At 50.3% G+C, this 12,522-nt stretch overlaps 2 protein-coding genes across 2 annotated transcripts; one reads left to right on the top strand and one right to left on the bottom strand.

Moving 5' to 3' along the window:
- The first annotated feature begins 1,414 nt into the window (after positions 1-1,414).
- On the top strand, positions 1,415-5,980 carry CD3E (CD3 epsilon subunit of T-cell receptor complex). Its single transcript, XM_083368854.1, has 6 exons — positions 1,415-1,560; positions 3,043-3,069; positions 3,779-3,991; positions 4,273-4,425; positions 4,709-4,755; positions 5,400-5,980. The coding sequence occupies exons 1-6, from the start codon at positions 1,509-1,511 to the stop codon at positions 5,454-5,456; spliced, it is 549 nt and encodes a 182-aa protein (XP_083224980.1). The 5' UTR covers positions 1,415-1,508; the 3' UTR covers positions 5,457-5,980.
- A 662-nt stretch (positions 5,981-6,642) lies between these two features.
- Positions 6,643-12,380, bottom strand: LOC310644058 (T-cell surface glycoprotein CD3 gamma chain-like). Its single transcript, XM_083368823.1, has 6 exons — positions 11,428-12,380; positions 10,513-10,548; positions 9,480-9,680; positions 8,526-8,657; positions 8,271-8,314; positions 6,643-7,131 (listed from the first exon to the last, which is right to left on the bottom strand). The coding sequence occupies exons 1-6, from the start codon at positions 11,480-11,482 to the stop codon at positions 7,066-7,068; spliced, it is 534 nt and encodes a 177-aa protein (XP_083224949.1). The 5' UTR covers positions 11,483-12,380; the 3' UTR covers positions 6,643-7,065.
- Positions 12,381-12,522: the final 142 nt, after the last annotated feature.

Here is a 12,522-nt window from a genome sequence, read left to right as displayed (position 1 = left end):
TGGGAAATTGTTGAAGAGAAGAAAAGGGTTTATTGCAAGGGTGGTTGAGTGTCTGTGTCACAAGAAAGAGGGGCCCCAAACTAGGGGAAAGCCAAGATTTGTGTACAGGGCTACAAGGCAGGAAAGGATACGATTGGCTGGCCATCTTGGGGAAGCTGGGCAGGTCCTGGTCAGGGCACCTGGGTGAGTCCTGTCCTTAGGCAAAGGGGGCCTTTGGGAAGCCACTCGTGGAGGAGAAGTTTGGGCTTCTTCACCCGGTTGGTTTAAGTCCAGCTTGTGGAGGGCCTTGTCTGGGGCCAGAGGGATGATAGTTTGGGTTTGAAGGGATTGGGCAAACAGAGGACCAGGGTCCCAATAGAGGACAGGGTGTGGGGAAAGGGTGCCACCTCCATTTTGTTTTCAGTACTATACCACTGGCACCTCCAAGTGGCAATCTAAACATTAAAGTATCTCTTAAACAGCTCCCCCCCTTTTCTCACTCCTCACCTGCTGGAGTGGCAACTGCGGTAGAGGAATGGACTTTGCTTAGGGAGGGGTCGCCAGCCCTGCCCACCCAGGAGTACAAGCTCCCTTCTTCTCTGCAGAGGATGGGCAGGCCGGCAGGCCTCTGAGAGCTACTCTGGGACTATGCTGAGACCATCCCCAGGCTGCTATTTGCAAGGCTGGCCTGCTGTACTCTTCTCCCATCTTGGGGCAGTGCCCCCTTCAGATGGGCTGGGCAGGGCACAGGTGGATCTGGGTGGAGAGGAGGAGGGATGGTACTTGGCTCTGGATCCCAGACCCAGCTGAGCCATGGTTGCTCCAGGGCCATGCAGTCACCTGGCACAGGGAGGGCATTCTGCAGGGCCCTTTCAAAGAACTCCACGGTCTGGCATTTGGCGGGTGGGTGAATCCCCGGAGGTTCCATGAGGATATAGGAAATGGGGACGATCTATACCTCTGATGACCACAGGAACTCATACTCAAATATCAACCAGTTTCCTTGGCAGCCAGCCATTTGGAAGGAGTTTGCCTTCTCTTTGGTCCAGCCTCCTCCCTTGGATTGACTGCTGAGCCCCCACCGAAGCACCAGCTGGGTCAGTCTGCTCCAATGCCCAGCTGGGCCTCCAGTGGCCCAGAGGCTGTTTCCTGCCAAGACATCCAGTTGTAAATAAGGTCTTGAGTGGGGGGGGAGGAATTGAAGAAGTAGACGGGGTGAGTGAGTGCCTTTTAGGCCCCGCAGCCTGTGACTGCTTCTTCCATACTGAGTCCCCAATTGAAATCGCCTGTAGGGGGTGCGGCTAAGTGGCCCCAGCTCCATCTGTGCCTCCACTCAGCCTCGGCAGCTCGCTCCTCCTGCTTTGCTGGAGCTGCCACTTCCTGGCAGGGCTGGGGCCACAGAGGGTTTCTTTCTCTTCCTTTACCAATTGCTCAGCTCTGTTCTTGGAGCTCTCCTGAAAGGATAGACGCAGCAGGTTCACCGGGGAGACCCCTCGAAGCACCCACGGGGAAGCAGTGAGGGCAGGAAGATGCCTCTGGGGCTCCATTTGGGTGCCTTGGTGCTCCTCTTTTTCCGCACAGGTGAGTGCTGCCTCTCCACGGAGGGCTGGACTTGGGTCCCATCAGGGCTTCTGCTTGATCCATCTGGCTTCTGGCCCTGCGGTCAAGGTTGCCTGGGACCTTGTGAAGGGAGGCAGCTGCCCCGTGTTTGTGCGCACAACTGCCTTTCCCAAGACCCAGGACGTCTGACTCCACTTACAGGCAACAAATTGATCTCAGTGACCAGATCTTCTAGAAGAGATTTCCTGCAGTTAACTGGCCATGAGTTGAGTGAAGAACTTTTTCTAGAAATTACAAATGATTTCCCATCTAAACGTTTTCCACCCAACTCTTATTTTTCAGACCAGTTAGTCAATCATTCTCTCCCCTCCCTCTGACACAGGTAGTCCTCTACTTACAGCCACAATTGGGACTAAAACCTTTGTTGCTAAGCAAAGCAGTCACTAAGTGACTCACATGAGTCCTACGGGAAAGGGCGGTATATAAATTCAATAAAATTCAAATTCAATTCAAATTCATTTTGGCTGCAGTTGTTAAACAAATCATGCAATTATTAAGCAAATGCAGTTTCCCCCACTGACTTGTTGAAACACTCTGGGAAAGTTTCAAATGGCGATCACATGACTGTGAGGATGCTGTGGGGGGGTCATAAGTCTGAGGACTGGTTGTAAGTCACTATTCTCAGCCAGCCCTGTCATATCGTCAGACAGTTGTTAAACAAACGGTTGTAACTCACAGGCTACCTGAAATCTCAGGAGGGTGCTTGGGGCAGATTCCAAGGGTCTGACGTAAGGAAGGTAGCTCCCAGGGTGGGGGTGGGGGGTGATGGAGGGGCCAGGCGACCAGGGCTGAAATGCTTGAGTGGGAAGAGGGCCCCTCTCTTTCCAGCTAAGGAGGTCCCTTTCCTCAGAAGAACTTTGGTGAACAGATCACAGGAAGGGAAGAAAACATCCCAGTGAGGAGGAGGAAGAGGAGGTTGCCAGTATGGATGGGGAGAAAACGCAGGATGGTCTTGAGCTGCACTGTGGAGCTGAATGGGGAAATGGAATCTCCTCTTCAAAAAAAGGTCCACAGATCCTCTTTTAAACTGGGATTTGGCATAGGCGCCATCTGACCTGCAAAGGAAGCTTCTGGAAGATTACCTGATGTAAACGTGAGGGGCCTTGTGATTGCTCTGTTTTGGCCGCAAGGCAAGAAAATCAACGCCTACATGTTTTCCACTGCCTTTTTCTGGGTATGGCTGCAATAGTGACCACGAGGAGCTGTGTGATTCCTCCAGAAAGCTTTTCAGAATGTTTGCCACAAGTCTGATTGGATGGAGTAGCCCCTCTGTTTCAGGGGCTCTGGGGAGAGCAACCTGGTCCACTGCCTTGTTCTCCAGCTTTGCTCGGACTTCACAAAAGAATTGGTTTTTAAGGTGCTGAAGGGAGCAGCTTTATTCTGGACAAAATGGTGGTTACATGCTGGTGAGAAAGTCTTCACCATTTTTTTTTCTTTTCACAGCCAGCCTTGTGGAGGGAGAGATTGAAGGTAAGGGAGGGGCCTTTAGGACTTTGGGTTATTGCTGGAAACAAGTAAAAAAGGAAGCCCTTGTCCCTGCAACCATCAGGAACTGACCCTGGCACCTTTGCCCCCAACAAACTGCGGTTCATTTACATGGGTTGGCTTGTGACTGTTGGCTGAAAAGAGGAGGCGTCTTTGCCACCAGGACTAAGAAAATGGGAAGTTCCAATTAGGCCTGGCTTCTCTCCCAGCTCCTCCAGGGATGGGGGGGGGGGGGTTGTCACTGTTTTGAATGAAAATGGGCACTGTTGGAACATGTGGCATAGTCATTATGTTCCACATCTCTGCCTCTGAAGAAACTAGGATTAATGACAATCCAAGAAAGCATTTGGAGATGGTTGTAGAGTAAGAATAGCAACGTCTGTTGAAAGGTAATCTAAGTTAGTTTAAAACCGTCAGTGACTAACTCCTGTGGCAAAGCAGACATGCTTCCTGTAAGCATGCCACACCTCTCCCTGAACATGCACCTAAGAAAAAACCCCACAAAGCCTCCTAGTCTGGGAAGGAGGGAGAGAGATGTTCCCTTCGGGGTGGGGGATGAAGCTGTGGGGCACTGCCTCATAATGTCACTTGGCCAAAAAGCAGCCCCGCTGCTGTCCCCCATGAGATCCTGCTGGATTATCCGCTAGTGTTTGTGCCCAGAGCTACCAGGCACATTCTCTCTGACTTGCCATAGAAATCATGGTGGAAATCTCTTTGGAGAGAGTGACTCTCCACTGCCCAGGAGAGAACTCCCAGTGGTGGGATGCCAATTCCAATCCAGGAAACAGCAGCACCCTGGTCTTCTCCAAGCCAGACCAACTGTTTGAGATCGAAAGGGGGAAAGAACTTTTCTGTGGACAAAAGAGTCAGAATGGCAAATCGTGGAAGATTTTTCTGAAGATCAAAGGTCAGTCCCGGCAACGGTATGATGGGGCCTCTCTGCCCTTGATGGGGGGGCTGGGAGAATGCTTAGCAGTCTGAGCTGCCTGGTGGCCAGTCCCAGCCCAGACCTCTAGTGCCAGGCAGTCGGAGCAGAGAAGAACCTTCTCTGCTTTAAATTAATTGATTTGTGCTTTAAATTGTAAGCCGCCCTGAGTCTTCGGAGAAGGGTGGGATATAAATGGGATTAAAAAAAAATCCAGGCTGGCTGAGCTCCCTTTTCAGCTAAGGCTTCTGGGTTTCCTGCAGGGTGCAAGGATTGTGTGGAGCTGAGCTTCGGCCTCGGGGCCAGCATCATCGTGGCTGACCTCCTGCTCACCTTGGGAGTCCTGCTCCTGGTCTATTTCTGCAGCAAGAAGCAGCAGGTCCTCTTTAGGGCAGGTGCCTCACCACGGCTACAAGGCAAGTGCCTCTCTCTTTTCTCCCCGCCTCCCCAGTGCAGGCCAGATTTTAAGCACTGTGCTTTGCAGTTTGGAGGAGTCTGAGGGGGGTGAGGGGTGGGCTGCCTTCAGTTAAGTCCTCTGGTGCTCCCCCCTCCACTTCTGCCTTGGAGAAGGGCTCTAAGGAGGCTGACAGCCACAAATGGACGCAATGGGGGGGGGGCGCGCTCAGTCCATCAAGCAGTGAAATGCTGAGCCAGAGAACCGCGGAGGCAATAAACTTTACCCTTTGCTTTTTGCTCCAGGACAGCAAGCAGACCACCCACCGCCTGTCCCAAATCCAGATTATGAGGTAAGCCCTGAACTGAACATAAGGGGGGGAGGGGGGAGTTCACGTTGGGCAACATGGGGCCAGGGCCCACAGGCCCTCCCCCTTCTCTGCTAAGGTCTGTTTTCTGAAGTGAGGATCCAGATTTAGTCAATTTCATCACTTCTGGCTTTTACAAAGAGAACAGTGACTTTTCCCTTACTTTGGTACTGGCAGGGTAGAGCAAAAATTCAGCTGGGAGATTTAGTTCACAGATGATTTGAGTGAATCTCTGAATCAATTTGCCTTTCTGAATTACGGTAATTTCTAAAATCTTAGCCAAATCGGGAGCTACAATGTCAATTTTTTTACTAATCAGTTTAGAAAATTTAATTGATTCAGAATGTCAAACCAAACTATCATTCCAGCCACATGCCACACATCTTTTTTGTTATCCTCCAAACAAAAAAGGAACCTAACATGGCTTTAAAGCCAGTTTCCTGATATGTATTACACAAACAATGGCAAAAATAATTAAAAGTTTTTGAAAGAGAAGAGCATCAGAATCAAGAGTCTGCATCGCATGCAGCCAAGGGAAGTCCTCACTCTGCTGATGCCCATCTTAACACACACAGCCAGTGTCCTAGAAAATAAGGCCAGGTTTGCCAAAAACATTTCTGTTCCTACAGCCAATCCGGAAGGGCCAACGGGAGGTGTATGCTGGCCTGGAGCCCCAGGCTTTCTGAGATGCTGCCTTGCTTGCCATGGCAAGATGCCAAATGTTCCGGCTGGCCATGAGTCCCCAGAAGTGCCTGCCACTTCCTTCTCCTGTTTGCACTGAGTTTTGCAGCTAGAAAATCTGGTGGCCTGGAGAGCCCCACCCCAGATGGAGCAAAGAGCTGCAGGACAGCCAGGGGGCTTCTCAGATTGCAGGACACACCTGGGCAAGAAAAGGGCACCATAGAAGCCTCTCCCCTCATGTGCGGTCTCTCAGCCACAGCACTGCTGCTCTGAGTGCATGCAAACTCCATGGCTCATGTCCCATTCCCTGGGCAGGATGCTCTGCTCTGGCTGGGGGTGTCCAGGGACCACGTGTGGCCATGTCTCCCCTAGAGCTCCTGAGGTGGCATGTCTGGCTGGTCAATTTGTGCTTCAGGAGCCCTGAGTCCACTTGCCCTGGCAGGGAATCCCATTATGAAAAGAAGGCCTGCTTTTACATTTGTTTTGATTGTGCTTGCAAAGAATCCTAGTAAAGTGCTGTTCCGTTCACCCCAGAGACTCCTGTGTGTTTCTTCTCTGACACGAGTAATACTGGAAACAGACTTGAGGGGAGACCTTGGGGAAGGAGGGGGCAGAGAGAAAAGAGGAGGTGCTGGGACGAGTAGCCACAGACATTAAAGCCCAGATCTTCTCTGCTTTCCCACCCACCAGCAGTGGTCCAGTAGGAGGGGAGACAAAACCAGGGTGGGAGGAGAGAAGTAAAAGTCAGGTGGCACCACCATAGCCCTAGGACTGGCACTGAGCTTGGCCCAGTTAGAGGATTTGCTCTTCCCTTCCTGCTTTGAGAGCCAGCCGAATGAACCCATTGCTGATGGTTCAAGACAGCATCACTCAGGCTTCAGCTGCACAAGGAGGCCCATCAGCACAAAAACTGACAGTTGCAGTGAGGGAGGAAAAGCTGGGGCCCCACATTGAAACAGCCACCCCCAGTGGATGTGCTCGTTCCACAGGATGTGGTCAAAAGCAAACACAGCTGCATTTGAAGAAAGGAACAAACCACCACAAACCCTGTGCAAAAGCTACACTCTGCTGCCCTATGAATCACCACTCAGTGGTGGCTACACACGTGTGCAAATGGCTGATGCCATGACATTTGCACTCTCACTTCATTGCAACTCTTTGATTCAAATATACACCATGTTAGACAGGAAGTTGTAAGCAACATTTTCTATTGGGGGAGAGGCAGGACGCGTAGGGGAGCAACAGCAGGGACCCAGTTTCAGCTGCAAAGGGGAAAATGGAAGATTAACCAGCCTATTTGCATTGCTGAGAAAAGACATTCTTGATTCCAACTGGCCACCATATTCCCAGCATTGCATATTCATCAAACAAGTTTAAAGCAGGCTCCTCTTCCCCCCACCCCAGCCCACACTCTTTAGTTTAACAAACAGAAAATGGAACCCAGCAGCTCTGACAGCTTCAGCAGACCTTGCTGGCTCTCCCAGGCTTGAGGCCCTGGAGTAGAAGGCAGGAGCAGATGGAGGGCCCCACAATTTCCCACATCAGCTGATGTAATGGACGTCCCTCAGGGATTGAGCCCAGGAAGGAGAACCTGAATGTGGCTGGAGAATGGCTTCATCGGCGGCGAGGCTTGGCGATGCCAATGTGGCTATATGGTTTGTCATTGTGCTCCTGGAGAGGCTGGAAGGAAGAACACCCACCCTTAGGACCTGTATGGGCAGAGCACACTTCTACCGCCTTGGGGGCCAAGAGCCAGCAGTGGGTGAGGACGAGCCGGTGGCTCTGGGGAAATTTGGCCTGGTCAGGTAGGACATTGCTCTGCCACTCTCCCACCTGGCTCCTTCCCCTGCAGTTCGGAGGGGCCATTCAGCTGCCCCACACAGCTTGCTTCCTCTGGCGTGGCTGCTCTCTCTCCCTGTTGTGTGCCAGGATTTCTGGAAGGGAAATGAGTGCCATGGCCCCAGGATGGCAACTGCACTTCATTCTTAGGCAGAATGGTTAACCAGATTCTTTAACATCACTGTCATCACACCACGCTGGACCCTCAAGTAAAATCCAGAGTTTGCCCAGCAGGCAAAGCCAAGCTGTGACTGGAATTTGTGGCTCAGGATGTCACCAAACAACTTAATAGGGTTGGAAGAGGATGGGTTTAGCGGAGTCCGCTTTCCTTGGGGCAGCCTTCCCTGCCAGGGGACCCTCCGTGGAACTGGGATTCTGGAGATGGCTGACAGGTTTGTAGACTCTTTGTCAAAGCCATCCCATCAGAGACTATGATGGCAGCTAGTTCCTTTCAACAAGTGGGCACAGGCATGCTCATACCTGGACCCATCTCTCCCCATCTCTGTGCTGGAATATATACAGATGGCCTCATAGCCACACAATCTTCTAGTAGGTCTCCCACTTTCTGTGGGATGAACTGATCAGTCTCTGGTCTGACACCAGACCTGGCATTATCCCAAAACCACCAGGGAACTCTTTTGCTCCTGTTGCTCAGAGTTGCCCCTTTGCAGAAAGGGCATAGCCAGGAACAATTTTCTTTGAGAAACAGCTGAATTATACTGATGTGGAAATTTATTTCTCATGCATTTTACAGGAAAATTGCTGAGAAACATTTGTGTCACATTCAGCAACTGTTTTGTTAATGCCAAGGCTTGCTAATTCTACACTGTTTCTTCCTCTCCTTTTAACTCTTCGCCATCATATCCTCTTTTGAAGACAGCAACCCCTGCACACAATGAAGTGCACAGAAGATGCAATTCAGCTCCCCCTCAAAGGGGGAGAAAGGAAAGGAAAAGCCAAAAGGAAGTGGGATCTCTCACCTGGTACAGCTGGTCATTGGCCAACAGGCACTGCTGATCAGAAGCTGCAGGGTCAAAATAGGAAAACTGAGTCCACAGGGAACAAATCAAGAGCCTAAGAAAGCAGTGGGTGGGGGGATCTCTGAGGCAGGTAAGAAACAAGGGTGGGGGTGGCGCCTGAGCTGTAAGATGGTCCTTCTTTCTGGAGAAGGCCACCGTGGCCCTTTCAAGGAAGCTGCCCAGCTGCCCTGCTGCCCTTTGTTGCCACCTCCTCACCTTGGGTTGGCCGGCCCCGCTCTTCCACAGCTATGTGGTACACAGCAATAGCCAGGAAGACTGTGGCGAGGAGGCTGGCTGCCGAAATCCCCAGAATCATAGTGAAGTCCAGACGGATGCAGTTTTGGCACACTGTAGTGAAAGAAAACATTGAAAATACACATTCTGCACTCCCCCGCATATCCACGTGGAGTCCACGCAGGCCTCACTCGAGCAGAGCATGTGTTCTTTTATGGCAGAACTGCCACAAGCAAGCAACCCTCACCCATCTGAACCCAGGGGAAGCCACTGCCAGGTCACTGGGCAAACAGGACTCTTCCAGAGAAAGGGAGACCTGGCTGCAGTCCCTGGTCTGCCCATTCCAGGGACCACCCCAGGCAGAAAGATGACCTGTGTCCTACGAAACAGCAATCTGGTAAGAGAGGACCAGAAATGCTGCACGTGAGCAGAGTGGAGCATTTCATTTCCAGAAACATTTTAGCACAGGGACATTGAATGTAAGTCATAGAAGTGGTGATTTGACAGTTTACCTTAAGAAAAAACAATACCACTTTTTTCTAATATTGAAGAATGGTCAAGCAACATCTTGAGGGAAAAACTTGATTCCATAGAAAGACGACTAATTTCATTTAATCAGCTAAGGAGCAAACTCTTTGAGACCTTACCAAACAAACAAAGCTCCTTTAGAAGTAAGGAGGCGAACAGTGGCCAATTTACTAGGCTGAGTGAGGATCAGCTGCCCAGATTCTTTTGTATATGTTGGTCAGTCAAGCTGCCCCCATTCTACTCATTTTGCTTAAGACTGGATAGAGAAGGGAGCTAAGATGTTTCTTTCACCTCGACCATCCCAGTTTCAAAGGGCAGGTTTGTTTCAGAAAACCCTGGTGTGTGCCTCGCTGAAACTGGACGACTGGCAATGTTGTTAAATAAGGGTGAGAAAGAAGTTTTACGCACTCCGGATGAAAACTTGCAGGGATCTGCTTTTCCCATTATTCATACATTCATAGATGCCTCTGGGGTCATCCATCACAGCCAAAGCCAACTCCTTCCCTTGGTAGGTCAGATCCATCTTGTCTTTTATCCAGCGTGTCTCATTATTGCCCCCTTCACATATCAGGGAGACATTTTTTCCTTTTTGCTCTATGGTGATGAACTCTGCAAAACAAATGGGATGTGGGGCAGATGTCCCACAGGCAAAGCTTCACCCATACCTGCAGGGTTTCGGGGGCCAAACAAATTAGCTAATCAATATTTTAGCAAGACATATGGCCATTTATGCTCTTCAGGCAACTGGTATTCCTTTGGCAAAAGTATCACGGCTTAATCATTGGTTAAGGGAAATGAGCCTTTGTGCTTATTCCTAGTTCTGGGCCAGCAGTTGCTGCTGGGCAAAGGCACTCTTTGCATTTTGGCCCTGAAGACATCTGTTTCTGCTTTCTCTATCCAGCTCCTAGGCATCAGCACATTGGGGGCGGGAAGGGGGATTTGCGACTGCTTCTCTCCCACATTGCCTGTCCATCTTGCTTGTCCCGGGGAACTTGCCTTCCTTCTGTAACATGTTACCTTAGTAGATAGTCCTAGTGAAACTGCTGAGACTTCCTCCCAAATCTACCACGGCAGCTGTGAAGTGTTTAAAGTCCTTTGCCCTCCCATCCAGGAATGACTCCTGATGAGCTTCCAGCCACCAGAAAAATCTCTTTCTTTCTAATATTCTTTCTGAAACAAGCTTTTTCCAAACACTCAGGATCTGGAAAATTCAGAAGCCAGCCCCAATTAAAAGACAGCCAAAATTTAAGCACACCAAGAGTCACTGACTGGGCTTGTGCATCAGTCAACATGCATTGTGCAAACCCAGCCAATTATGGTATAGTCCTTAAAGCACAGCCACACAACCTATGGCTAGACCCAGACATATAAATGCATCCTATCTGAACTCCTTCTGAGCTGCTTCCCTGGTTTTCTTTTAGGAAACCTGAACAAATCATACCATTTCCAGATGCTGCATTTCCACTTATGCTGATGCCTGAAAGAAAATAATTTCATGTTGAGAAATATAGAGCAAAATAAACGGGGACCAAGAATCGTCAATAATACCACACATCAGTCTTCTATCCAGTTGTCCAAGCAACATCAAACAGTGGAATGTATGGTATGCAGAAGCAGTGAAAAGGCTAAACATCATGCCAAATGGCACCCAGGAAGTGAAACAAGAGGGAATAGCAAATGGGAATCGAGAACTGATCAGCTTTCAGCCAAAAGGGTGACATTGACTTGAAAAGGGGAACATTTCTGTGACTTCCTAATTTCAGAAAGAGCCAACTAAGAAGAATCATTATTGAGGTTTTTAATATTAAACAAAGTCTAAGGAAAATGGACAGAGAAAAGTTTTTTCTCCAAAAATGCTAGAGGTTCAGGACAGGCACATAACAATTATTTCCTCACCTACCACCCTCACAGATATTTTGGTCCTGGAATCTGGCAGCCACCCAAAGGCAACATCTCCATCATTACCTCTTCAATGGGCTGAATTTACATTTGCAGTTAGCCTTTCCTCCAAAAGCTTGCAACATAAATGTCCCATTCCTCATTTATGAGGTTGGTGAGACAGAGGGAAGTGGCTGGCTGCACCTGGTCAGCCTGACTGCCTCAAGCTCCAAGTCAGGTGTGGAGAGGAGGTGGGTCTGCTGCTTTCAGATGGGGAGGGTCAGCAGATGCTTTGAATCAGAAACACAGCTAAGTGTAACACATAGTAATGAACTAGCAATCTGATCCTCATGCTTTCTCAGAAGGACGTCCGTGTCTTTCTTTTTTTGCAGCCTGCCTACCTCTCCCCCCCACCATTGCCAGCCTGAGTCCACAAGCTACCACCCTTTCAAACTGCATGCTTTGGATTTAGTCCTACCTTGGAAGAACAGGGCAAGGACAGCTGCACACAGCAACTGTTCCTGACCTCCCATGCTTGTCGATGGGGGAGCCAGATATGTTGTTCCCCGTTCGTCAGCACAGGCAGCAGGTGACAAGTCTTCTGCCAGGTTAAAAAAAAATGACTGGGCAAGAAGATATAGGGAAGATTTTTGCACGCAGTCTGCAACAGGAAGTCTATGGGTGGGGGCTCTTCCATTCTGTGTGTGAGCATTTACGCATAAGGAAATGAAAAGACAGAAGAGGTGCCACAGGGAAACCGCTCTGCTGAAAAAATGAAGGTGACTTCCTTCCCTTTGCAGAACGAAATGGCAAATAGAGTCCCCTGCCCTGGCAGCAGCTCTCCACTAAGGCACCCCACAAACAAGCCTGGGGGGGACTCCTCCCTTTTGGCCAAGCCTCTTGGGCAGGTCAGTTAGACCCTACCCGAACTGGCAGCTCCGCCCAGACGGGCCAGTCCTCAGCTACTGCTGGTGCACCACAGCTCAGCCTCCAACTATCGATCTAGACCAGGGTTCTTCAAACTTGGCCCCTTTATGACTTGTGGACTTCAACTCCCAGAATTCCTCAGCCCGGCACGCTGACTGAGGAATTCTGGGAGTTGAAGTCCACAAGTCATAAAAGGGCCGTGTCTGAAGACCCCTGATGTAGACCCAGCGTTTCTCAACCTTGGCGAGTTTAAGATCTGTGGACTTCGACTCCCAGAGTTCCCCAGCCTGCCATACTAGCCGAGAAATTCTGGGAGCTGAAGTCCGCACCGTGTCATCTGACCGTAAAGCTCGAGCTGGAAGAGCCGCCGAGGCCCTCCCTTGGCACCGCCCCGGGCTCCGGCCGACCTCCAAATTGGAGCCTCTCGACCGGGGCGCCGGGAAACCACTTTTATTCGAGCGCCCATCTGGGACCGGTGCCCGGGGAAAGCAGGAGCCGGCGGGAATCCTCGTGTCCCCAGAACAGGGGTAGGCAACCTCGGCTCTTTTATGACTCATGGACTTCAACTCCCAGAATTCCTGAGCCAGCCATGGGAATTCTGGGAGTTGAAGTCCATGAGTCATAAAAGAGCCGAGGTTGCCTACCC

This window comes from Vipera ursinii (genome assembly GCF_947247035.1).
Source record: "Vipera ursinii genome assembly, chromosome: 8".
Classification (NCBI taxonomy): domain Eukaryota; kingdom Metazoa; phylum Chordata; class Lepidosauria; order Squamata; family Viperidae; genus Vipera; species Vipera ursinii.
This window is presented reverse-complemented; position numbering and strand designations above follow the sequence as displayed.

Excerpts from the sequence above, each read along its gene's own strand:
- LOC310644058 (XM_083368823.1), bottom strand. The coding sequence starts at position 11,482 with ATGGGAGGTCAGGAACAGTTGCTGTGTGCAGCTGTCCTTGCCCTGTTC. Across the intron at positions 8,658-9,479 it reads CCTGCAAGTTTTCATCCGGA|TGTGCCAAAACTGCATCCGT; the intron begins GTGCGTAAAACT and ends CTTTCACTACAG. Across the intron at positions 7,132-8,270 it reads CCAATGACCAGCTGTACCAG|CCTCTCCAGGAGCACAATGA; the intron begins GTGAGAGATCCC and ends TCTTCCTTCCAG.
- CD3E (XM_083368854.1), top strand. The coding sequence starts at position 1,509 with ATGCCTCTGGGGCTCCATTTGGGTGCCTTGGTGCTCCTCTTTTTCCGC. Across the intron at positions 3,070-3,778 it reads TGTGGAGGGAGAGATTGAAG|AAATCATGGTGGAAATCTCT; the intron begins GTAAGGGAGGGG and ends GACTTGCCATAG. Across the intron at positions 4,426-4,708 it reads TGCCTCACCACGGCTACAAG|GACAGCAAGCAGACCACCCA; the intron begins GCAAGTGCCTCT and ends TTTTTGCTCCAG.